The 26,182-nt window shown below is 38.7% G+C and overlaps 1 protein-coding gene across 5 annotated transcripts in view; it reads left to right on the forward strand.

The window, feature by feature from the left end:
- Positions 1 to 8,687, forward strand: part of kiaa1549lb (KIAA1549-like b) — a 190,709-nt gene extending 182,022 nt beyond the window's left edge. For 3 of the 5 annotated variants that reach the window (XM_061880643.1, XM_061880676.1, XM_061880667.1), the window contains one exon: positions 5,962 to 8,686. In XM_061880643.1, the coding sequence (XP_061736627.1) occupies positions 5,962 to 6,225 (264 nt within the window). In that variant the 3' untranslated portion in view covers positions 6,226 to 8,686. Of the gene's footprint in view, positions 1 to 5,961 lie in introns of all 5 variants that reach the window. The other 2 variants (XM_061880658.1, XM_061880650.1) reach the window with 1 other exon arrangement.
- Positions 8,688 to 26,182: the final 17,495 nt, after the last annotated feature.

Consider the following 26,182-nt stretch of genomic DNA (forward strand, 5'->3'; position numbering starts at 1 on the left):
AATGAGCTATTAAAAAGGAGCCTTATATGCTTTCAAACAGTTCCAACATCAGTAAAAACACAGTGTGGTTCATTTTTAAGCAGTTTACAATGAAGCACGTAAACATAAACCCCTCAATGTCTGAAACGATTTGCCACAAAAATACAAAAAAACATTTTGTTAGCCAAACGATAACAAGGCTAATGCTTTAACACAAACCCCTAAACAATTAAGGTATGCTGTGAATTTACATGTACAATCTGCAAAATGTTTATTTTAGACAGAATAAAACCTTAAATTTAGGAGTATTTGTATGCTTGTGACAGTTCAGTATATACAAATGCATTGTACAATTTTTCATTATTCTCAGTAAAGTCATGTGTTTTCTATGTATTAAAACCATTGTCATTTAGGTCATACACTGTTTCTTGATTTGCAGGAATCGCTGCATTTACTACTGTGATCAACTTCAATGATTTGACAATGTTTTACTGTTGGTATTTAACAATTGCTTGTCATAGTTTTTACAGTGTAAAAAATGTCCTTCCAGCTGCTTCTTTGTCAAACACATCATCAGCAGCTTCTCCATATTTTCATGAATTAATATTCGCCGTTTAGATATTATTTTACGTAACATTCTTGGCTGGCATTAAACTATTCTGCTTCAGTATGGTGCAGACTACCATTTCTACGTTCCAACTACTAGCTTGCTACACATGGCGTCATTATTTTTGATGAATTATTTCTTTAATTGAATGAATATCATCCACTTCTTCTCAGCACTGTCCTCCGAACTGACTTTTTTTCTTCCAATAGTTGGAAAACAAAATTATGTCGATCTCTAGCTCTAAGCTAATGCTAGCAAGTAAGACCAGATGTTTTGGGCAGGTCTTACGGGGTTCACTGTGGCATTTGCTCCACAAACTAAAAATAGGGACGCTTGTAGCTCGAAATTTTGTTTGCAACCTAAAGCATAACAATTAGCCGAGAGACTCTTAGGTTGAGGTACCACTACAATAGGCTAATTGTCAAAGTTTGTTGTTGGCGAACCCCAAGATGCAGAGAAAGAGGCAGACATGGAGTGAGAAAACATGGTTTTAATATAAACAACTAGAACAAAACCAAACAAAGGGTTCAAACCAAAAGCACGCACGTGGGCGGATAACAAACAAAATGCCTAGTGTGGAAGCTAACAGGTATCTAGCAGGAAACAGAAAAACTGGAAACAACTAATGGCTAACAAGAATACATGAAACCAAAAAGCTAGGAGAAAACAAACTACAAATAGCTAACAGGAACAGTTTACCGCTACGACGACAAGGACAAATAGTAGCACGACAGGTAGTAGCTGTAATGATGACATCGACAAATCACGACAGGTCAGCAACGACACAAAAGCGACAAGAAGTGACATCGACAAAACAATAACCCAGCCCTGACTGGAGGAACAAAGGAGGTAAAATAGGAGCTGGCTGATTTCAGGTGTGGCCAGGTGCCAATCAGCCACAGCTGAGGGGAAACAAAGCACTCAGGGAGACAAACAGGAAGCTGAAACAAAATAAGAGTGCTGACAGGAACTAAGGACAGGAAATACCAAACACACGGAGGAGAAACTAAAACACAAACAAACTGTCAGTGGCAACCCTGACACTAATATTGGACGAGTTAAAACATTAACACTCCCAATTCAAATTGCAAGGCGTTTGTTCATTGGCCGCTCTGCTCTTCAAACTTCAAGGAAAATTTATAATATGACCAATGAATTGAACTATTATTTTTGATCATATTGTTATTTTTTGTCTCAATTCCTAAGTTAAAAAGTCCGATTGGTCAGGAAGCCTACTGAATATGTCTAATTGTCCGATACTATAATATGCAAAAATGTTTAATGGATTTCTTACAAAATATTAAATATGTATTATGCGTCAAAGTAATAGCACCTTTGTATCATGTTTTCAATATCTGAGGGCATATTTGTATGTAGGCCATATATGTAAATTGTCAAGCCTTGACCAGGCAAATCTATGTAAATATATAAAGATATATTTGTAAACCGAGGTCAAAAGTCTGATCAGTATAGGGAGAGGTACCTTTCATATTTGAATTGATATGGTACCTGGGAATCAATACTGGTACTCAGCGGTACCAGTACTTCTGTGTCCGTTCATGTCATAATACATTTTCATTTGTTTAAAATACATTTACAATACAAATTTAACATTTAACAATAAGCTGATAATGATAAATGCGCTGTGCAATTGTTATGACTTGTTTTTTATACTTCTGAGTAGGGATGGATAGTGAATACTGTACTTAATTGGCACCGATCAAATTCCGCTGGTCATACCAGGCACCAATTCATGCAAAATCCTCAGTGCCTTGTTTCGGTACCTGGGTTGCGCATGACATCACGCCAGGTTGCCAACTCAGCCAGTTCTTTGCACTACGGCACTTGGCAATCACTCTAGAACAGGGGTCCCCAACGCGGTGCCCGCGGGCACCAGGTCGCCCGTAAGGACCAGATGAGTCGCCCGCTGGCCAGTTCTAAAAATAGCTCAAATAGCAGCACTTACCACTTTATTAAATGTTATTTATTTACCAACAAGCTGGTCTTGCTTTGCTAGACATTTTTAATTCTAAGGGAGACAAAACTCAAATAGAATTTGAAAATCCAAGAAAATATTTTAAAGACTTGGTCTTCACTTGTTTAAATAAATTCATTTATTTTTTTACTTTGCTTCTTATAACTTTCAGAAAGACAATTTGAGAAAAAATACAACCTTAAAAATGATTTTAGGATTTTTAAACACATACCTTTTTACCGTTTAAATTCCTTCCTCTTCTTTCCTGACAATTTAAATCAATGTTAAGTAAATTATTTTTTTTTATTGTAAAGGATAATAAATTAATTTTGATTTAATTCCTCATTTTACCTTCTGTTTTATCGACTAAGAACATTTTTTAAATATTACTTGAAAATTCTTATGATTACAATTTAAATAAATTATTCTGGCAAATCTAGAAAATCTGTAGAATCAAATTTAAATCTTATTTCAAAGTCTTTTGAATTTCTTTAAAAAATGTTGTTCTGGAAAGTCTAGAAGAAATGATTTGTCTTTGGTCCAATTTGTTATATATTCTAATAAAGTGCAGATTGGATTTTAACCTATTTAAAACATGTCATCAAAATTCAAAAATGTTCATCTTAATCTTGATTTTAATCTTAATCAAGAAAAATTACTAGTGATGTTCCATAAATGTTTTAATTTTTTTCCCAAAAATTCGAATTAGCTAGTTTTTTCTCTTCTTTTTTTCGGTAGAATTTTGAATTTTCAAGAGTTGAAATTGAAGGGTAACTATGTTTCAAAATTAAATTTTCATTTTTTTCGTGTTTCCTCCTCTTTTAAACTGTTCATTTAAGTGTTTTTTTCATCATTTATTCACTACAAAAAACCTTCTGTAAAAGGAAAAAAATGTACAACGGAATGACGGACAGAAATACCCTTTTTTTTTTATATATATATATAGATTTATTCATTTAGCTATTCTTGTTTAAATCACACTTACAGGTAACTTCCAAACATACTTGCCAACCTTGAGACCTCCAATTTCGGGGGGTGGGTAGTGGGGGCGTGGTTGGGGGTGGGGCGGAGGCGTGGTTGGAGGCGTGGATGGGGCGTGGCGTGGTTAAGAGGGGAGGAGTATAATTCACCAACTCGAGTATTTAATATATATTTCCTATATATATGCGGATTTCAATAAAGTGAAAACAAAGGAAGTTGACCGGTAGGAAGTCACGACTACTACAAAATAAAATATAAGTCGCAACACCTTAAAACTAAGTGTTTTTTTTATGTGAAAGTAAATGAAAGTAATGTATGAATGGATGTAGATAGTATCATCTATTTGGGAGGGTTCTAATATTTCTATGGCTGTTAAGTAGAGGAGACAAGGACATCAGTGTGGTTATACAGGAGCTTTATTTTTTAACTCACATTTTAGCAAATGCCACACCCCCAATTCCAGTCATTCAACAATTGCTATTTCTTTGGAATCAAGATATATATTCATATATTACATATGGCCTATTATTTGTGCACTGAAAATGTGGTCGCCTTAAATAGACTTTGCTCACTGAAACCGAATATTGTGATGAAATATCCACTTGTGCTGGCAACTGAGACTTTCTCTGCGCACACGAGTCACATAACTCGCCCAAAGCTGACAAAAAAGTCAAATACGAGTCGCATTCAGCTCGCATTGTGTTTAGACTGAAGTCACATTTGAAAATATCAGATTCCAATAGGATTCAGGACTACCGCCTGCTTTGGCCGGAATCAGATGCCAAAAGATCAGATTTGAAGCACTTTCAAGTGTTTAGACTGTCAAAAAAATCACATCTGTGTTACTTGAGGGCAAAGAAATACAATTTGGTGTGCAGTGTAAACTGGGCGGCAGCAGAGTGGAAGAGGGGTTAGTGTATCTGCCTCACAATACGGAGGTCCTTAAATGAGTTAAATCCTGGGCTCAGGAACTTTCTGTGTAGAGTTTGCATGTTCTCCCTGTAACTGCGTGGGTTCCCTCCGGGTACTCCGGCTTCCTCCCACCGCCAAAAACGTGCATCTGGGGATAGGTTGATTGGCAAAACTAAATTGGCCCTAGTGTGTGAATGTGAGTGTGAATGTTGTCTATCTGTGTTGGCCCTGTGATGAGGTGGCAACTTTTCCAGGGTGTACCCCGTCTACCGCCCAAATGCAGATGAGATAGGCTCCAACGACCCCAAACGGGACAAGCAGTAGAAAATGGATGGCTGGATGGATGTAAACGGGGCCTAAAAGTAGCAAATTCAGTAGCAAATTCGGGGTCCAATCCTTAGATGAGTAGTTACTCTACTCAATTAACTAGGTGGTCTACATGTCCTCTTACATCTCTAGAGGACTTGTATAAGAGACACTGCAGCAGGAGAGCAAGCAGCATCCTCAGGGACTCATCCTACCACTGGCTTGAACTTGTGCCCTCTGGAAGGCCCTCTAAGACCATCAAAGAAAGGACAAATGGACTGAAAAACAGTTACCATCCTCGAGCTGTTATTGGCCTGAACACTCACCACTTTATTAACTTGCTTAGCTCTGATAGAGATCTGCTGTGCAATATGTTATTAACATTTTTATTATGTTTTAAAACATGTTATTATTGTTTGATGTCTTAAGAGTATTTTATGTAGGTTGCTTTAAAAAGCGGGCAGCACGGTGGTGGAGGGGTTAGTGCATGTGTCTCACATTACGAAGGACCTGAGTAGTCCTGAGTTCAATCCCAGACACAGGTTGATTGGCAACACTAAATTGGGCCTAGTGTGTGAATGTGAGTGTGAATGTTGTCTGTCTATCTGTGTTAGCCCTGCGAAGAGGTGGCGACTTGTCCAGGGTGTACACCACCTTCCGCCCGAATGTAGCTGATATAGGTTCCAGCACCCTTCACGACCCCGAAAGGGACAAGGGGTAGAAAATGGATGGATGGATGTTTTAAAAGCACTGAGCTGGATTGCTTTTCAATTTCAGTGTGTCCATGCAGTGACAATAAAGGTATTCTGATTCTGATACTGGTCTACAAAAGCAAATAATTGCCAGTGTTTCTAATTAGCACAGGCTCAAAAAAAAAAAAAAAATTGGCATGAATACCTGTGGCTGTAGGCGGCATCCTGATGTATATATTTAATTCCACATGATGGCAGTAGAGCACATACAGCAATCACTGTTTAACCTGAAGATGGTGACAAAGTGAATTTTACACTGATGCAAGGGGACAGGAACAACAAATACAAAATAGATTGTCAATTTTCACTTGTAGTTGCATCTGAGTGTTAAAAGTATCTTGTTAATATTTGACTCCTGCCTGGATGACTTTCAGATCATGTCTCCTTTCAGTTTTATTAGCAACAAACCAGGCTTTCCTTTTTTATGAGTCCTATGTCCTGTCTTCCAGCTGCCCTTGCCAGGATATGTCGAGGCTTTTCCTCACCCTCGCTACCCACAGGGGAGCCCCTCCTTACTCCCCCTACAGTACACTCAGAGTCTGGACCAACAACCTGCCGTCCAGAGCACAACGTCCCCGAAAATCCTGCCGCAGGTTAGGAAGGACACGGACACCGTTCCCTTGAGCAATCTCTCCACATCCGCACTCGTGAACGCCATTCGGCAAGAGGTGGCCAAACTGGCCAAGAAGCAGCGTGACATGTTTGATTTCTAGTCTGGATTGTGTGCAGGAGTTGACAACAAACTGATTTTTGATGTTTTTACTGTAATATTACCAGATCTTATTTACTCATTGACTGGTTGATTTATTTTGTATTATACCTGTCAGCTGCTGACATAAAACAACAAAACAATTGTTTTTTTGGGAGGAGATTAATGCAAATGCTGTCCCTTAATGACTGCACACATGTAGATAGTACGGGAATATTATAGGAAACATTTGAAAGGAGTCAAATAACTATTTTTACCAAAAGGACCAAACACTTCCTGACAAGCATGCAAGATGGTATTTGATCTTTTTTTTTTTTTTTTTTATCGTGGCCTCACAAAATCCTAGCCAACTTTATCATCAAACTCAACAATTCCAGAAGTTTTAATTGTGTTTTTTTTATTATCAGGCTCGGACCACTATAAAAACCCCTCGCTGAAGAACAAAAGACATTAAATCAGTACGCACATTTAGCCATTCATCTCAGTGCAAGACACACTCATACTTCACTTTGGGATAAAAGCCGTCCCAGACTGCGATAAAGCCAATTGTTAATGCCGTATTGCTGTCTGTCCGACTGCAAATAAGTGCATGGAGTTTTATGGCGAGAATGCTGCATAAACATCCACATGCTGCAGACTGACTCTTGGTTATGAAATATTACAGAAATAAAGTTAGGGTCCCATTATCAAAAAGCGATGTTTAATAATTAACAAATGCTGCTTGCATTCTCGCAAGATCTCCTGTACTATAATCATGTTTGAGGGCAGAAACAATGACTCACGATGGCCATGTAATGAGCAAAGTTTTTTTGTTTGTTTTTTAAAGCTGGTCACTGGTTGAGACACAAAGAAGTAAATGAACATGAGCTAAACACTGTAAAACTAATGTCTTTTTGTCTTCCATCAATGGTTTCCTAATTTCCAATGTATCTGCTCATTAGTTCGAGAGACTGAGACAAGCCAAGAGTGAAAGAACTAATAGCCTACATGATTAAACTGAAATAAAAGATTTTTTTAGTAGAATACCAGAGTCTGTGGTTTGTGCTCCACACGTCTTTCTCCTCTCCAAATGTCATTTTGGACATTTCATAACTGGATTTTCCCTCAGCAAGTCACTTGAGGGTGAGCTAATGTAGCTTTTGTGACTATTGATGTGATTTATTCTCGCTCCGGACTTCTGTGGGTTGAACTGAAATGGCCTGCATTACCGGGTTTATCTATTCTGCACTTTACTTTTATCCAACCTAAATACTCAAGCCTCAGTAATACATCCCCTGGGCTTTTGGAACGTTCCCCGACAAAAGAACACGGTGTAAGCATCCGCAAATGTGCAACCTAGGGGTGTTCGTGTTGGATAATTCATTCAATAAATTGGTTACGGCCCCTGGGATGATATTTGATTAGTATTAGAACCGGCCCACAGGCCACAGCCGTCTGCTGCTGTTTTGCACGCACCAATACGCCATCAGTGGTCCTAGGGACCCCATCAAGTCAAAAAAATGGGGTCCCAGAGTAAATTTTTGGGGTCTTACTTTTTATAAACTGTTTTGAAAACAAATGATAAACATACGCATTACCCTGTTGTATCTCACTTTCTATAGTGTGGAAAAAGTTTGTCATAAACATTACTGAATTCATTTATAAAATAATACAAAATAAACTTTTTTTTAATGAATATGTACATGTATTCAGTTCTAAACAGTCATTCACTTTCCTCTTTCTTTCATGGTTCTAAACTTAACTGCTGCCGGTATTTTTTTTCAATATTTTCATTGTAATATTTTCAGAATGTGTTTGTTCTATTTTTGGCCAAAGTAAGACAAATCAAACAATCTGAAGTTGTCTTTATTTTTTTAGTCTTAATGCCATGATTTTAATAGTCCGGCCCGCGTGCGCAAAGATTTTCCTCCATGCGGCCCCTGAGTTAAAATGAGTTTGACACCCCTTTGTGAGACATACTGTACAAATGGTGCTCTGAGTCTTCATCAGTTGTATTGGGATTTCGCTTGCTTTTTTATTTGTCGTTGCTCCGACCTAAAATGCAAGAATTCACCGCAACTTTCTGAAAAAGCTGCGGCCGCAAAAGTTGTAATGTTTCTGGGCTTATTCTTCCTTGAATAACATGTAATCATCTTGTGATTTTCTGAATTTTTTTGTCAATATTTGAAGTTTTCCTTGTAACCTTAACCTAAAAAAAGCACAGGATTCAAACACAAATTTGGAAACAAATACTGCATTGATTTTAGACTCAATTTATACCTCATAGACTTCAGTTCAAGTCCCAGATTTATTTGAAACAAAACAAACCCTACTCAGTGGCCTAGTAATTAGAGTGACAGCCCTAAGCTCGGTAGGTTGTGAGTTCAAACCCCGGCCGAGTCATACCAAAGACTATAAAAATGGGACCCATTACCTCCCTGCTTGGCACTCAGCATCGAGAGTTGGAATTGGGGGTTAAATAAATGTAAATGATAAATGGGTTGTACTTGTATAGCGCTTTTCTACCTTCAAGGTACTCAAAGCGCTTTGACACTACTTCCACATTTGCCCATTCACAAACACATTCACACACTGATGGAGGGAGCTGCCATGCAAGGCGCTAACCAGCACCCATCAGGAGCAAGGGTGAAGTGTCTTGCTGAAGGACACAATGGACGTGACGAGGTTGATACTAAGTGAGGATTGAACCAGGGACCCTCGGGGTGCGCTCGGCCACTCTTCCAGAGCGCCACGCCGTCCCCCCATAAATAGTTCCGGGGGGCGGCACCGCTGCTGCCGACTGCTCCCCTCACTTCCCAGGGGGTGATTAAGGGGATGGGTCAATTGCAGAGGACAAATTTCACCACACTTACTGTGTGTGTGACAATCATTGGTACTTTAACTTTAACATTTCAGAATTAAAAAAAAAAAAAAAAATCATATATAATACAATATTCCTACATGCAAAAACAAAAACAGGAATATTCAATAAAATTAGAAATAAATAAATAAATGAATGTGTCCGAAAATGAGCAGGAAGAAGCAATAGCTTAAAAAGTAGGAACACATACTTAAACTGCATTGTTAAATTACTGTACTTTTTTTATTCATTAAAACTAATACTCGTTATATTCATAAATATGGAAGACACACCAATGGGAGCTTCATTATCGTCCACTGTCTGGTATTTTATCCGCAAGTTGCGTTTTTTTAAGTTTTTGTCCATCTTAAACATAAATTTATGTTCCAAAACATTTATATTCCCACACGTTAGGAGCATTAAAGAACTGTTGAGAGCGATCTATAGTGGTAATTCTTTGTTGGTAAATCACAGCTGGTAAGAGGTTATCATCACACTATATATATATATATATATATATATATATATATATATATATATATATATATATATATATATACACACATACATATACATATATATATACACACATATATATATACATACATATATATATATACACACACATACATATATATATATATATATATATATATATATACACACACATACATATATATATATATATATATATATACATATAAACCCCATTTCCATGAGTTGGGAAATCGTGTTAGATGTAAATATAAATGGAATACAATGATTTGCAAATCATTTTCAACCCATATTCAGTTGAATATGCTACAAAGACAACATATTTGATGTTCAAACTGATAAACTTTTTTTTTTTTTTTTTGGGCAAATAATCATTAACTTTAGAATTTGATGCCAGCAACACATGACAAAGAAGTTGGGAAAGGTGGCAATAAATACTGATAAAGTTGAGGAATGCTCATCAAACACTTATTTGGAACATCCCACAGGTGTGCAAGCTAATTGGGAACAGGTGGGTGCCATGATTGGGTATAAAAGCAGCTTCCATGAAATACTCAGTAATTTACAAACAAGGATGGGGCGAGGGTCACCACTTTGTAAGCAAACTGTCGAACAGTTTTAGAACAACATTTCTCAACGAGCTATTGCAAGGAATATAGGGATTTTACCATCTATGGTCTGTAAAATCATCAAAAGGTTCAGAGAATTTGGAAAAAATCACTGCACGTAAGCCGATGATATTACAGACCCTTGACCCCTCAGGCGGTACTGCATCAAAAACCAACATCAGTGTGTAAATGATATCACCACATGGGCTGAGGAACACTTCATAAAACCACTGTCAGTAACTACAGTTGGTCGCTACATCTGTAAATGCAAGTTAAAACTCTACTATGCAAAGCCAAACCCATTTATCATGTTAGACCCACTCGACATCCATTGCTTTCCTCCTCTCCAAGGTTCTCATAGTCATCATTGTCACCGACGTCCCACTGGGTCATTATTGTCACCGATGTCCCACTGGGTGTGAGTTTTCCTTGCTCTTAAGTGGGCCTACCGAGGATGTCGTAGTGGTTTGTGCAGCCCTTTGAGACACTAGTGATTTAGGGCTATATAAGTAAACATTGATTGATTGATTTATCAACAGCACCCAGAAACGCCGCCCGCTTCGCTGGGCCTGAGCTCATCTAAGATGGACTGATGCAAAGTGGAAAGGTGTTCTGTGGTCTGACGAGTCCACATTTCCATTTATATTTGGAAACTGTGGACATGGTGTCCTCCGGAACAAAGAGGAAAATAACCATCCGGATTGTTATAGGCGCAAAGTTCAAAAGCCAGCATCTGTGATGGTATGGGGATGCATTAGTGCCCAAGGTATGGGTAACTTACACATCTGTGAAGGCACCATTAATGGTGAAAGGTCCACACAGGTTTTGGAGCAACTTATCTTGTCATCCAAGCAACGTTATCATGAACGCCCCCGCTTATTTCAGCAAGACAATGTCAAGCCACGTGTTACAACAGCGTGGCTTCGTCGTAAAAGAGCCTGGGTACTTTCCTGGCCCGCCTGCAGTCCAGACCTGTCCCCCATCGAAAATGTGTGGCGCATTATGAAGCGTAAAATATGACAGCGGAGACCCCGGACTGTTGAACGACTGAAGCTCTACATAAAACCAGAATGGGAAATAATTCCACTTTCAAAGTTTCAACAATTAGTTTCCTCAGCTCACAAATGTTTATTGAGTGTTGTTAAAAGAATAGGTGATGTAACACAGTGGTGAACATGTCCTTTCCCAACTACTTTGGCACGTGTTGCAGCCATGAAATTCTAAGTTCATTATCATTTGCAAAAAAAATATATAGTTTATGAGTTTGAACATCAAATATCTTGTCTTTGTAGTGCATTCAACTGAATATGGGTTTAAAATGATTTGTAAATCATTGTATTCTGTTTATATTTACATCTAACACAATTTCCCAAACCAGACGACTTTTTTGCGATAAATGAGGCATCCCCTCCTAACTGTACGAATGTGCATATTGCCCGTCACCTTAAAAGGTGTCGCACTAATATACAACGAAAACTTTAACTTTAGTCCTAACTTAAATAATAAATATAAATCGTTTGAGGTGCTTTCTATGAAGTCTGCCACACCTCTGCCTCTGTGCCTGACCGTTATCTACCGCCCCCCAGGGCCCTATTCGGACTTTATTAGTGAATTCTCAGAGTTTGTTGCTGATCTAGTGACGCACGCCGATAATATAATTATAATGGAGGACTTTAATATCCATATGAATACCCCATTGGACCCACCGTGCGTGGCGCTCCAGACTATAATTGATAGCTGTGGTCTTACACAAATAATAAATGAACCGACGCATCGCAGCGGCAATACGATAGACCTAGTGCTTGTCAGAGGTATCACCGTTTCCAAAGTTATGATACTCCCGTATACTAAAGTATTGTCCGATCATTACCTTATAAAATTCGAAGTTCAGACTCATGTTCGGCAAGCTAATAATGATAATAACTGCTATAGCAGCCGCAACATTAATGCTGCCAGAACGATGACTCTTGCGGACCTACTACCCTCGGTAATGGCACCGTTCCCAAAGTATGTGGGCTCTATTGATAACCTCACTAACAACTTTAACAACGCCCTGCGCGAAACCATTGATAGTATAGCACCGCTGAAGTTAAAAAAGGCTCCAAAAAGGCGTACGCCATGGTTTACTGAAGAAACTAGAGCTCAGAAATTATTATGTAGAATGCTGGAACGCAAATGGCGCACGACTAAAGTTGAGGTGCACCATCAAGCATGGAGTGATAGTTTAATAACTTATAAACGCATGCTTACCTTAGCTAAAACTAATTATTACTTAAATCTCATCCGCTTTAATCACGGTGGCAGAGGGGTTAGTGCGTCTGCCTCACAATACAAAGGTCCTGCAGTCCTGGGTTCAAATCCAGGCTCGGGATCTTTCTGTGTGGAGTTTGCATGTTCTCCCCGTGAATGCGTGGGTTCCCTCCGGGTACTCCGGCTTCCTCCCACTTTCAAAGACATGCACCTGGGGATAGGTTGATTGGCAACACTAAATTGGCCCTAGTGTGTGAATGTGAGTATGAATGTTGTCTGTCTATCTGTGTTGGCCCTGCGATGAGGTGGCGACTTGTCCAGGGTGTACCCCGCCTTCCGCCCGATTGTAGCTGAGATAGGCGCCAGCGCCCCCCGCGACCCCAAAAGGGAATAAGCGGTAGAAAATGGATGGATGGATGGATTAATAAAAACGATCCAAAATTTTTGTTTAGTACAGTAGCATTGCTAACCCAACAAGGGACTCCTTCCAGTAGCTCCACCCATTCGGCAGATGACTTTATGAAGTTCTTTAATAAAAAAATTGAACTTATTAGAAAGGAGATTAAAGACAATGCGTCCCAGCTATAACTGGGTTATAGTAACACAGATACGACTGTATATACGGCGGATACTGCAAATATCCAAAATAGTTTCTCTCGTTTTGATGAAATAACATTAGAAGGATTGTTACAACGTGTAAATGGAATAAAACAAACAACATGTTTACTTGACCCACTTCCTGGGAAACTTATCAAGGGGCTTTTTGTATTATTAGGTCCATCAGTGCTAAATATTATAAACGTATCACTTTCCTCGGGCACTGTTCCCCTAGCATCCAAAAAAGCGGTTATTCATCCTCTCCTTAAAAGACCTAACCTCGATCCTGACCTCATGGTAAACTACCGACCGGTGTCTCACCTTCCCTTTATTTCGAAAATCCTCGAAAAAATTGTTGCAGAGCAGCTAAATGAACACTTAGCGTCTAACAATCTATGTGAAACTTTTCAATCCGGTTTCAGCGCAAATCACTCGTCTGAGACAGCCCTCGCAAAATTGACTAATGATCTATTGCTAACGATGGACTCTGATGCGTCATCTATGTTGCTGCTCCTCGATCTTAGCGCTGCTTTCGATACCGTCGATCATAATATTTTATTAGAGCGTATCAAAACACGAATTGGTATGTCGGACTCAGCCCTGTCATGGTTTAACTCTTATCTTACTGACAGGATGCAGTGCGTCTCCCATAACAGTGTGACCTCGGACTATGTTAAGGTAACGTGTGGAGTTCCACAGGGTTCGGTCCTTGGCCCTGTACTCTTCAGCATCTACATGCTGCCGCTGGGTGACGTCATACGCAAATACGGTATTAGCTTTCACTGTTATGCTGATGACACCCAACTCTACATGCCCCTAAAGCTGACCAACACGCCGGACTGTAGTCAGTTGGAAGCGTGTCTTAATGAAATTAAACAATGGATGTCCGCTAACTTTTTGCAACTTAATGCCAAAAAAACGGAAATGCTGATTATCGGTCCTGCTAGACACCGACCTCTATTTAATAATACAACTTTAACATTTGACAACCAAATAATAAAACAAGGTGACTCTGTAAAAAATCTGGGTATTATCTTCGACCCAACTCTCTCCTTTGAGTCACACATTAAAAGCGTTACTAAAACGGCCTTCTTTCATCTCCGTAATATCGCTAAAATTCGCTCCATTTTTTCCACTAAAGACGCCGAGATCATTATCCATGCGTTTGTTACGTCTCGTCTCGATTACTGTAACGTATTATTTTCGGGTCTCCCCATGTCTAGCATTAAAAGATTACAGTTGGTACAAAATGCGGCTGCTAGACTTTTGACAAGAACAAGAAAGTTTGATCATATTACGCCTGTACTGGCTCACCTGCACTGGCTTCCTGTGCACTTAAGATGTGACTTTAAGGTTTTACTACTTACGTATAAAATACTACACGGTCTAGCTCCAGCCTATCTTGCCGATTGTATTGTACCATATGTCCCGGCAAGAAATCTGCGTTCAAAAGACTCCGGCTTATTAGTGATTCCTAGAGCCCAAAAAAAGTCTGCGGGCTATAGAGCGTTTTCCGTTCGGGCTCCAGTACTCTGGAATGCCCTCCCGGTAACAGTTCGAGATGCTACCTCAGTAGAAGCATTTAAGTCTCACCTTAAAACTCATCTGTATACTCTAGCCTTTAAATAGACCTCCTTTTTAGACCAGTTGATCTGCCGCTTCTTTTCTTTCACCTATGTCCCCCCCTCCCTTGTGGAGGGGGTCCGGTCCGATGACCATGGATGAAGTACTGGCTGTCCAGAGTCGAGACCCAGGATGGACCGCTCGCCTGTATCGGTTGGGGACATCTCTACGCTGCTGATCCGCCTCCGCTTGAGATGGTCTCCTGTGGACGGGACTCTCGCTGCTGTCTTGGATCCGCTTGAACTGAACTCTCGCGGCTGTGTTGGAGCCACTATGGATTGAACTTTCACAGTATCATGTTAGACCCGCTCGACATCCATTGCTTTCGGTCCCCTAGAGGGGGGGGGGTTGCCCACATCTGAGGTCCTCTCCAAGGTTTCTCATGGTCATTATTGTCACTGGCGTCCCACTGGATGTGAATTCTCCCTGCCCTCTGGGTGTGAGTTTTCCTTGCCCTTTTGTGGGTTCTTCCGAGGATGTTGTAGTCGTAATGATTTGTGCAGTCCTTTGAGACATTTGTGATTTGGGGCTATATAAATAAACATTGATTGATTGATTGATTGATATGGAAACAGGGATTGTATATATATATATATATATATATATATATATATATATATATATATATATATATATATAACAAAATACAACATATATTTAGTGTAGTGTCAAAGCGCTTTGAGTACCTTGAAGGTAGAAAAGCGCTATACAAATACAACCCATTTATCATTTATCATTTATATTTAATGTTCGAATTGAGAAACTTAATTTTGCAAATAATCATTAATTTAGAATTTAATGGCAGAAACTCAATGCAAAAAAGTTGGCACAGGTGCATTTTTACCACTGTGTTACATGGCTTTCCCTTTTAACAACACTCAGTAAACATCCGGGAACCAAGGAGACCAATTTTTTAAGCTGTTAAAGTGGAATGCTTTCCCATTCTTGCCTGATGTACAGCATAAGTTATTCAACAGTCTGTTGTGGTATTTTACGCTTAATATTGCGCGACAAATTTTCAATGGGAGACAGGTCTGGACTACAGGCAGGCCAGTCTAGTACCCGCACTCTTTTACTATGAAGCCACGCTTTTGTAACACGTGCCGAATGTGGCTTGGCATTGTCTTTCTGAAATTAGTAAGGGCGTCCATTAAAAAGACGTTGCTTTGATGGCAACATATGTCACAGTTACGACGTCCACAGTTTCCAAAAACAATTTGAAATGTAGACTCGTCAGACCACAGAACACTTTTCCACTTTGCATCAGTCCCTCTAAGATGTGCTTGGGCCCAGCAAAGCCTGCGGCGTGTCTGGGTGTTGTTGATAAATGGCTTCCGCTTTGCATAGTAGAGTTTTAACTTGCACTTACAGATGTAGCGACAACCAGTAGTTACTGACAGTGGTTTTCTGAAGTGTTCCTGAGCCCATGTGGTGATATCCTTTCTGATGTAGGTTGTTGCTGCAGTACCCCCTGAGTAATAAGGTCACAGGCAATGCCACTTACGTACAGTAATTCCTCTAGGTCCTCTTAACCTTTTGATGATATTACGGACCGTAGATGGTGAAATCCCTAAATTTCTTGCAATTTTGTTCTTAAACTGTTTGAAAATTTGCTCAGGCATTTGTTCACAAAGTGGTGACCCTCTCCTCATCCTTGTTTGTGAATGACTGAGCATTACATGGAAGCTGCTTTTATACCCATTCATGGCATCCACCTGTTCCCAATTAGCCTGTTTACCTGTGGGATGTTCCAAATAAGTGTTTGATGAGCATTCCTCAACTTTCTCAGTATTTTTTGCCACTTGTGCCAGCTTGTTAGAAACCTGGTGGAGGCATCAAATTCCAGATGTGCTAATATTTGAAAAAATAAAGTTCACCAGTTTGAACTTTAAGAATCTTGTCTTTGCAGTCTATTCAATTGAATATAGGATGAAAGGGATTTGCAAATCATTATATTTTGTTTTTATTCACGATTTACACAACGTACCAACTTCACTGGTTTTGAGTTTTGTATATATATATATATATATATATATATATATATATATATATATATATAAAACAGGTCAGCAACTGCATGATTAATACAAATTCAAAAGTGTGAATAATCTGATATTTAAAAAATAATCATTTGACACCACTAATAATCATATTTTTTTGATGACTGCTGATTTTAATTTTTGTTATACAAAAACTAAAATGAAAATCAAACCATTCTATTACATCATGTTATTGTTCTTTAACACTGAAAAAGAAGAACACTTGGTTTCCCAAATTCCATTTTTGTATTTCAAAATAATTTTTAAATGTTTTGTTTTTGTTTTTGAATTGCCATTCATTAAAATTAAAATATCAATGAATGAAATATTCACTTACCTTATGCTGGGATATGCTGGCCTCCAGAGATTAACGCCATTAAACAGATTTGTTATGAACTGGAACAGAGATGGATCAGTGACCCTTATAAGTGGAACAACCCATCCATCCATTTCCTACCGCTTGTCCCTAATTTTACATTAATCCAACATTTTGTCCAAAACTTTATTGTATTTTCTCGTTATGCATTCATGCCTGCTGAGCAGAGTGAATGTGTGATTCAGAATCTCTCCACCAGGGCTCAGCATTGCACCAAATAATTAGACACCGAATGAGTTGCATTATGATTAGCAGAATGAATTAATGGTCAATGTCAGAGTATGGCAAATTAGCTTGCTAAAAAAGAAAGCTACATTAGAGGAGTGGATAGTGTTTGGTTAAGTTAAGAGTAAAATGTATGGTGATGTCTGTAAGGTAACATTATTGTGCCATTGCATGAACATTTTTACTGTTTATGGAAGTGTACGACTTAAATTGGAGGTCATACAAGACACAAATAAAGGTTATATGTTGTACTTATTTTACATTCACCTTTATCAAAAAAGTCAACTTTTACAAACATAATTTATCCTCAAATATATTTCCCTCCCAAAATAGACACATGCTTTTAGTTAGCTATAATTACAGTACACTAAAGTGGCAAGGTTTGCTTTACGTGGGCAAGGTTTCCACCAAGGTGGGATTTTTTTTCCTCTTGACAAATCACCCTATGAGAATTGTGTTTGTTTAGAAACAAATATTGACACAAACAACTAACAAAATACAGCCGTGCAGCAAGTGCAAACTACACGTTACAAGTAACAGAGTGCGTGCTCGAGGGAGCCGCCTATTCATCGCCCCTTTCACACTGCAGGGGTTCAAACTAGGGTCTGCAGTATCTCATTTGTTTGTGTCATTATGTCTGTCACACTAATAATAATAATAAAGAACCTTTTTTTTCAATAGAAGAATGATTTTTTTTTTCCCTCGAGAAAAACGTCTGACAAAGGCTGGTTGGCCGATCTTCGGGGGTGCAGAGATTTGTGTAAACATGAAAAGTGTAATGACTTGTCCTAAAGCCAGTCAGAGCTTTTCTTCTGTCGCTCAGACACACCAGAGACCTGGGGCCTCATGTACTAAGCAGGTGTAAACACAAAAACCTGGATACTTTGGCAACACACAGAGGTGGTTGTTTGGACTTTGCCATTATTTGGTTTCAACAATGCCCTGTGATGAGGTGGCGACTTGTCCAGGGTGTACCCCGCTTTCCGCCCGAATGCACCCGAGATAGGCTCCAGCAACCCCCGCGATCCTAAAAAGGGACAAGCGGTAGAAAATGGATGGATTGATGGATTTCAACAATGTAAAAAGAAAGAGAAAAGAAAACAAAATGTACTTTTTTGCCAATGCGTTTAATTGTTTATATTAATATTTGTGAGGATGCTTAACAATTTATCTAGGCGAATGTTTTGGCCTCTATTGCTGTCACAATGTGTTGTTGTGACTCTAGCACCAGCTTGACCAGTCAGGAGGTCAATTGTAGCAGCTGTTGGTTGCGGCACATCAATGGCACCGGACTTTGTGTCATGTGGCTGTTACTGCAAGTAGCTTTCTTATGTTATAATAATACATTGAGTAATCAAACAAGAGTCTAACACCCAATCCCAATGTTCACCCTCACTCACTACCACTAACATCACTACAACCTTGAAATGAAGCAACAAGGGGTAGAGCTCTGTAATCTTCCCTAGGAATTGGGACACCACTTGCTATGTCACTGCATAGTTTACGTTCCGGCACGTAAGCAACTATATAGTTACGTTTGCACTTATGTCCGACCTAGGATTGTCCCGATACCAATATATTGGTACCGGTACCAAAATAAATATCGATATGTAGTTTGATACTTTGATACTTTCCAAAATAAAGGGAACTACAAAAAATGCCACTATTGGTTTCCTTTTAAAATAAAATCTTATGATACATTGAACATGTTTTTTATTGCACTTAAAGAAAATAATTAGAAGATTGGAATTAAAATGTAAATGTATTAAACACTCTGGACTTTTCTTATTGCACCCAAACGACAATTTACAATTTTACATGTTACATATCGTCCGTCATAATCTACTGTAGAATCAGGTAAGAAGAGAATAGAAAGCTTTATTGACATTGTATTAAATGTTTCATGATTTTTGGTTGCCAATTTTGGTCTGTGATTTAAGACAAAAATCAATAATTAGTAAATAATAAAAACAATACAGATAAGACATGTAGCAGGTGAAACACACAATATTAAAGGGGAACATTATCACAATTTCAAAAGGGTTAAAAACAATAAAAATCAGTTCCCAGTGGCTTGTTTTTTTTTCCAAGTTTTTTTCAAAATTTTACACCTCTCGGAATATCCCTAAAAAAAGCTTTAAAGTTCTTGATTTTCGCTATTTGAGATGTGACTGTCCATTTCCCTGTGACGTCATACACTGATGCCAATACAAACAACATGGCGGTTACCACAGCAAGATATAGCGACATTAGCTCGGATTCAGACTCAGATTTCAGCGGTTTAAGCGATTCAACAGATTACGCATGTATTGAAACAGATGGTCGGAGTATGGAGGCAGATAGCGAAAACGAAATTGAAGAAGAAATTGAAGCTATTGAGCGAATAGCTATTGACGCTATTCGGCCATAGCATGGGTGTACCTAATGAAGTGGCCCATAGCATGGCTGCCTTAGTAGCATCGCCGGTAAAATGTGCGGACCAAACGATCAGGACTTTCGCATCTTGTGACACTGGAGCAACTTAAATATGTCGATTGGTAAGTGTTTGTTTCGCATTAAATGTGGGTATCTAGTTTCAAATGTACATACAGCTAGTGTAAATAGCATGTTAGCATCGATTAGCGTAGCATGTTAGCATCGATTAGCTGGCAGTCGTGCTGCGACCAAATATGTCTGATTAGCACATAAGTCAACAACATCAACACAACTCACCTTTGTGATTTAGTTGACTTAATCGTTGCAAATGCATCTGCAGGTTATCCATACATCTCTGTGCCATGTCTGCCTTAGCATCGCCGGTCAAATGTGAAGACACTCTGGCACATTCAATGGGGGTCTGGCGGCAGACACTTTCGCATCTTCGGGCCAGTGGTGTAACTTCAATCCCTCCCTGTTAGTGTTTTTACACCCTCCGACAACACACCGACGAGGCATGTTGTCTGCAAAGTTCCAAAAAAATAGTCGAAAAAACGGAAAATAACAGAGCTCAGTCCCGGTGTTTGTAATGTGCTGAAAATGAAAATGGCGGGTGTATTACCTCGGTGACGTCACGTTCTGATGTCATTGCTACGAGACTGATAAACAGAAAGGCCTTTAATTCGCCAAAATTCACCCATTTAGAGTTCGGAAATCGGTTAAAAAAATACATGGTCTTTTTTCTGCAACATCAAGGTATATATTGACGCTTGCATAGGTCTGGTGATAATGTTCCCCTTTAAAGAAAACAGAAATTAAATAGTGTGAATCTGTTCCAAAATTCACTCAATTTACTTTCATTAGCTTACACTATTCTGCCGGTTTTGACGGAGCTAATAATTGGCATAAAGCCAACCAGCTGTGTGTACGTCTACAGTACGTATCTATATGTGCACAACAGGGAAGCTGTTAACTACATTACTCTAAGTGCTTGTAATTTAAATATTTAGGTTTAAAGAAAATGTGGTAATACTGTATTGCCACCCCATGGCGAGGCATGTTTTAGAGTACTGTTTGCAGCGCAGCCCTCCAGTGTTTAAAGTGTCACTGACATCTGTAGTTTTGAAGACCAAATACCGCAAAATTGCGCTTCACGCGCTCTCTTTATTAACCAGTAGAATTTCCATTTTTTTGCCATTCTTCCTCTCCACATTGTTTCTGCTCTTATGCACTCTGTGAGTGCGCATTGACAAACTCATGTGCCTTAGCATATGTGGATGAAAAAAAAAAATAGTGTTACTTTTCAAAGACAGTAGTAACTCATTATTACCGCGGTTCTCAATCAACCATCTTTCGTTTGCTTGACTCAATTTGCAACTACTGAATTCTGATTGGACAGTTTGCATATTCCAATATGATTTCAGCGTGGGTAATTTAAAAAAGATTTGCATATTTTTAAGCTGGTGTGGGGCATACAAACGTCTGTCTTCAATTCCACGTTGATTGTGATGTTAAAAAAAATTATGATTAGTGTGTACTCATAATGGAATAGGTCTGATTTTATTCTTGTGTACGCTCTTTTTTGGATATGAAAAACACAAGAGACCAGCCGGTTTCTGGGTAACTTGGCAGACATCAGAGGAGGAGGAGTCACTGTATGGCACGGTGCGTGACCCCAGAATGCAGAGACAGGGCAGAAGTGCAGGTAAAAAATAAAAGTACTTTAATGTAGCACTGGGAGCTGCAAACAATCAGAGCCACTGAAGTGGAAGTGGCAAATGTGACTGTGTAAAAAAAAATACATAAAAGTAACAAGGAGATAGACATAATGTATCAACAGCCACTGTATGCATGGCAAACACAATACACCAGCCATGTCCAAGTGACCACTTTGTGCATAAAAAAGCTCCCTGACCTAAATATTAATAATTAATAACAGCTGCCCACCACTGCTAAAAATAGACAGGTGTAAAGCAAAACAAAACCAGAATGAAACAGAAAACGCGTGAGAGAACAGGAGCCCAAAATAGGAAATAAGGTTGGATAATGAAACAACACCCGCAACTTATGTCATGTTTCAAGGAAAATTTAAACTCATTTTCCTGGAAGCATGACATTAAGTTATGCTGTACATTTTAAGATAGTGGTGATCAATGATGCCGTGTCATCAAAAACTGCTGAGCCACAATATTGAAACAAAAAGTTGTGTTATGTCCAAGTCAGTACAGTAGCACTTTTGACTGCACTGCATCATTGATAAGCACCAAGAAAATGTGAACACTTTAGGGCTGTAGCCCTAATGTGATTATTGTAGAAATAATTTTAGTAATCTAACGATTACTGTGTTCTACTAATCTAGTAACAAAATAAAACACACTGCATCTCAACTTTGGTAAGTGTGTTAACTTTTGCCTTGCCGGCGAGCTAACACTTGTGTGAGACAAAGTTGTGTGAAAAATAAATTTAACTATCATTTTTTAGCCAAAGCCAGCCAGCTAAAGTTTGTCCACATCAATTCAAGTACTTTTTTAAAGCAGCGTCAGTTTGCAATGCCGTAAAGAAGGGCACAATACCAAACGCACAGACAAACAAGCACCAAGGCCAAGGTATCGTAAAAATTATTTGATATTTTAAAAAAGATTAAAATATTAAACATTTCCCTTGTGGCTCAATAAAGTTTGTCTAAGTTGGGGGTCTGCAACCCACGGCTCTGGAGCCGCATGCAGCTCTTTAGCGCCGCCCTAGTGGCTCTCTGGAGCTTTTTCAAAAAAATATGAAAAATGTAAAAAGATGAGGGGGAAAAAACATATTTTTTGTTTTAATATGATTTCTGTAGGAGGACAAACATGACACAAACATCCTTAATTGTTATAAAGCACACTGTTTGTATTAAACATGCTTCACTGATTCGAGTATTTTGCGAGAGCCGTTTTGTCCTACTAATTTTGGTGGTCCTTGAACTCAGCGTAGTTTGTTTACATGTATAACTTACTCCGACTTTCTAAGACTTGTTTTATGCCACTTCTTTTTCTGTCTCATTTTGTCCACCAAACTTTTAACGTTGTGCATGGTATTCTGAGAGGAAGATACCTTTGTGGATATCCATCAATACATACACAGATGTGTAATTTTTAATCAAGATGAGTAGAAGTTCACCAAACTCCATATACTCATTTTTTCTGTACACAAGAAACTGTCCTTTTTTATATGCAGTGCCCTTCTACTGAATGTCTGTGGTAACTGTGGTGTTACTTTCTGAAAAGGCTAACTCCCTGACTGCATGTTTAATAGTGTCACTGTAGAGGCTGGGATAAAACGCACAGCTGTCCTTCACTTGCAGTAGTTTACTGCATTCTTGCCCAGCTAAAAGATATGCCTGATACATCTGATGACGCTCTGACAAAGTTTGACAAATGTTTTTGAAGTTTTTGAGGTGTCTTGCACATCTTTTAAAATAACTGTGCTTGCTCTCGAACCTAAGCGTCCATAACCTAATCAATGGACCAAATTTCAAGAACAGTGCTGAGTAGTGGCGCAAAAAGTGGTGCTTGGGTTTTAGTTGAATTTCAGGAAACAACATATTTCTCAACTCCAAATATTCCTGGATCAAAGTGTCAAGATATGCTATCTGGGACAAGGAAATGTTCTGAGCACAAATAATATCCATAATGTCTTTTAGCTGGAGAGCTAGCTGCCATACTTCATCCTCATGGTTTTGCACTTTGTCACCAATCAGAACTGGTAGCAATCTCAAAAGGTTTCAGTTTTGAACGGCTTACCCTGATAACTTGGTTCTGTCCGGGTTCACAGCACATGGTTTTGTCTGTGCTTTGGATCCTTTATACTTAAACTGTTTGATGCGCCTGTTTAAGAATGAGTATGTGAACCATTTTTTCTTTTTTATAAAGTTATTCAGGTACAGTGCTAGATCATATGAAAAGACTCCCTCAAAAAGGTCTTGACCTAAGCAAGGCGGGAGACCAGGCTGGGAAACGTGAAAAAAACTCAAGGGTATTAAAGACAGAGTTTACCTTTATTCCTCTGACGCTTTGGAGGTTTTCAGCCTTAAGATCAGCAACAGCCATGTCATACCTCTCTGGGGTGCGTGGAGGACCACAGGCATTCGGATCAGCCTCAAAGTCACTTCTTGTGATTTCACAGTACCTGCAAAAATATTTAGAACAGCTGAAATTCTCGGTAAGCCCACCTATGCAGTGAGAACCCAAGTTATCCCCAGCAATGCAATAAAGACCACCTTTCACTGTTTCTCCATCTAGATTTATTCCACCTGTCTCCAAGGATTTCAGATCTGCCAACAACTCTGAGAAAACCTTTGCTATTCCGAAATGCTTCAGGTCATTCTCAATACACAAGACTAAAAACATATTATCAGTGTTTGAACACAAATGAATGGGTACATTTTCCACTGAGAGATAAACTGCAAGAACGTTGTGTGTCTTTTTAGCAGAACCGAGGGGATTCACAATCTCAAATGAATCTTGGTACAAAATCAGTTTGAGGCTTTCGGGGTTTTCATTAAAGAACTTGTGAAATTTGAATTTTTTTCCATCATATAAATCCCTAAAAACCTCTCCATCCGGATCTCTAAACTGTTGTGACTGTGCATTCCTCCCTAATTGTGACTGTAAAAGGCTCTTCAGAGTTTCGGCCACTGGTATGTAGTAGGCATATTTTTGTGTCATGTTTTCATCCATTCCCAATGCCACTTTTTGGGGTTCTGTGTATTTAAACATTTTTGTGAATGTCCGAATTCTAGAGTATGTTGTTCTTATAGGTCCCTGATGACAGGCAGATAACAAATCTGACTCTTTAATGCAGTCACATATTTTAGTGACTGCTTCATCTGATAGGCTCAAATCATTTTTTAATAAAGAACTTACTTTTGTTATTGTGTAGGCTTGACCTAACTCATGCACATGTTGCATTTCCTCAACAATAGTCTGTATAGTAGGGGCAGGAATAAGCAGCTGACCATGCAGTTTAAGGTAAAAGAGACACATGTTTCTAAAATAAGACTGACTATCGTTCTCTGACATATCACTAGCTGCACTAGTTGTTGGCATGGCTTCATGTGTGTTTTCTGAATCATCTGTAGTGTCAATGACATCTGGGGGATGAGGGCGAGTTTCTCTGTACACGTCATCAATACTTTCAGGGGAGCATGCTTTATGCTTCCTACACATGTGAGAAGTAAATTATGACTTTTTTGTAAACAACTGCTTACAACCAATTACTGGACAGGACACAGACCTGCCGTCTCCAATATGATCATTTAAGTGAGACACTAGCTCTCTCAGTGTGAAAATGGCAGGCACATAAGGAAACTGCACATTTTAAATCTGCAACAACAGCTTTAGCAGCTTGTGGTAAATGTTTTACTACAGTTGGCGCCAACACATTTGAAAAGGCAGCGTGGCTCATTCCTATGCACTCTGCAATGTAGTAAATAGCCCTATAATGTATTCAATTTCTTTTTACAAAAGATGCAGTTGATCATTTTTAAGATTTTAAGTGTTTGCCTGTGCTTTAACGCTTAACTAAGTTATCACGAATTGATCTAGCTAGCAGGTACTGTTCTTAACTTGTGCTAACATACACCATGTGCTTTTAAAACATTTTCCTTTGGTCTCGAAAAAAAGTAGGCAAAGCTTACCGTGCACACCTTCGATTTTCCGATTAAACAGCAGAAGATCCCCAACAAAACTTGTGTTAAAATCCTAGATTCGTCCTAAAAACTTTTAAAATGACAGTGGTCCGAAGATTTCTGCTCTGCTCCGCAGCTGCCGCCGTTAACGAGGAGCTTCTCCCGCTCCTTCCGCCCTCACGTCACTATCTAATCAGAGACGAGCTTCAGCTGCGCACTTTTCGAGAGCACTTTTTGAAATAAATCATATTTATCAATAGCTGTAAAGTGAGGAGGGAAACAAAACATCTTCCAAACAAATTCTTATAATTGTAGCCTATATTTTTGTTTATGAATTGGCCTATAGGGAGCCTCTCATGTTCACAATGATTTTTTTTTGGTGTGAAAACATTTTTATTACCTCAATTTGCATTGTTTCATCAATCATGTTAAAAGTACAGCATACACTTGTAAAGTGACGTACACATTTTTTTTTTGTATTTTTCAAAACAAACTGACTAAAACTATAGTTTTTACAATATTTTCATGTCAAATTAACATAATTGTTTTGTTATGAGTATTACAATATTTCTCAGTTTTTGTTACCAATATTTGTAGTTTTCACAACTAAATTTGATTCTAATTACATGTTGCAAATACAACAAAAACATTCTGTTTAATAGTTTATAAAGGTTCACTGTAATTTAAACAAAAAATATATATTTTTGCGTTTACAATACTTTTCTGTAGTGATTTTACATAGTTTTTATGTAAATTTCACAGTCATTTCTTACAGTGTAGCTGTATTTACATATTGCATCATTATGCCTCGTTTGTTTGATATATTTGA

Source organism: Nerophis ophidion, linkage group LG02 (genome assembly GCF_033978795.1).
Source record: "Nerophis ophidion isolate RoL-2023_Sa linkage group LG02, RoL_Noph_v1.0, whole genome shotgun sequence".
Lineage (NCBI taxonomy): Eukaryota > Metazoa > Chordata > Actinopteri > Syngnathiformes > Syngnathidae > Nerophis > Nerophis ophidion.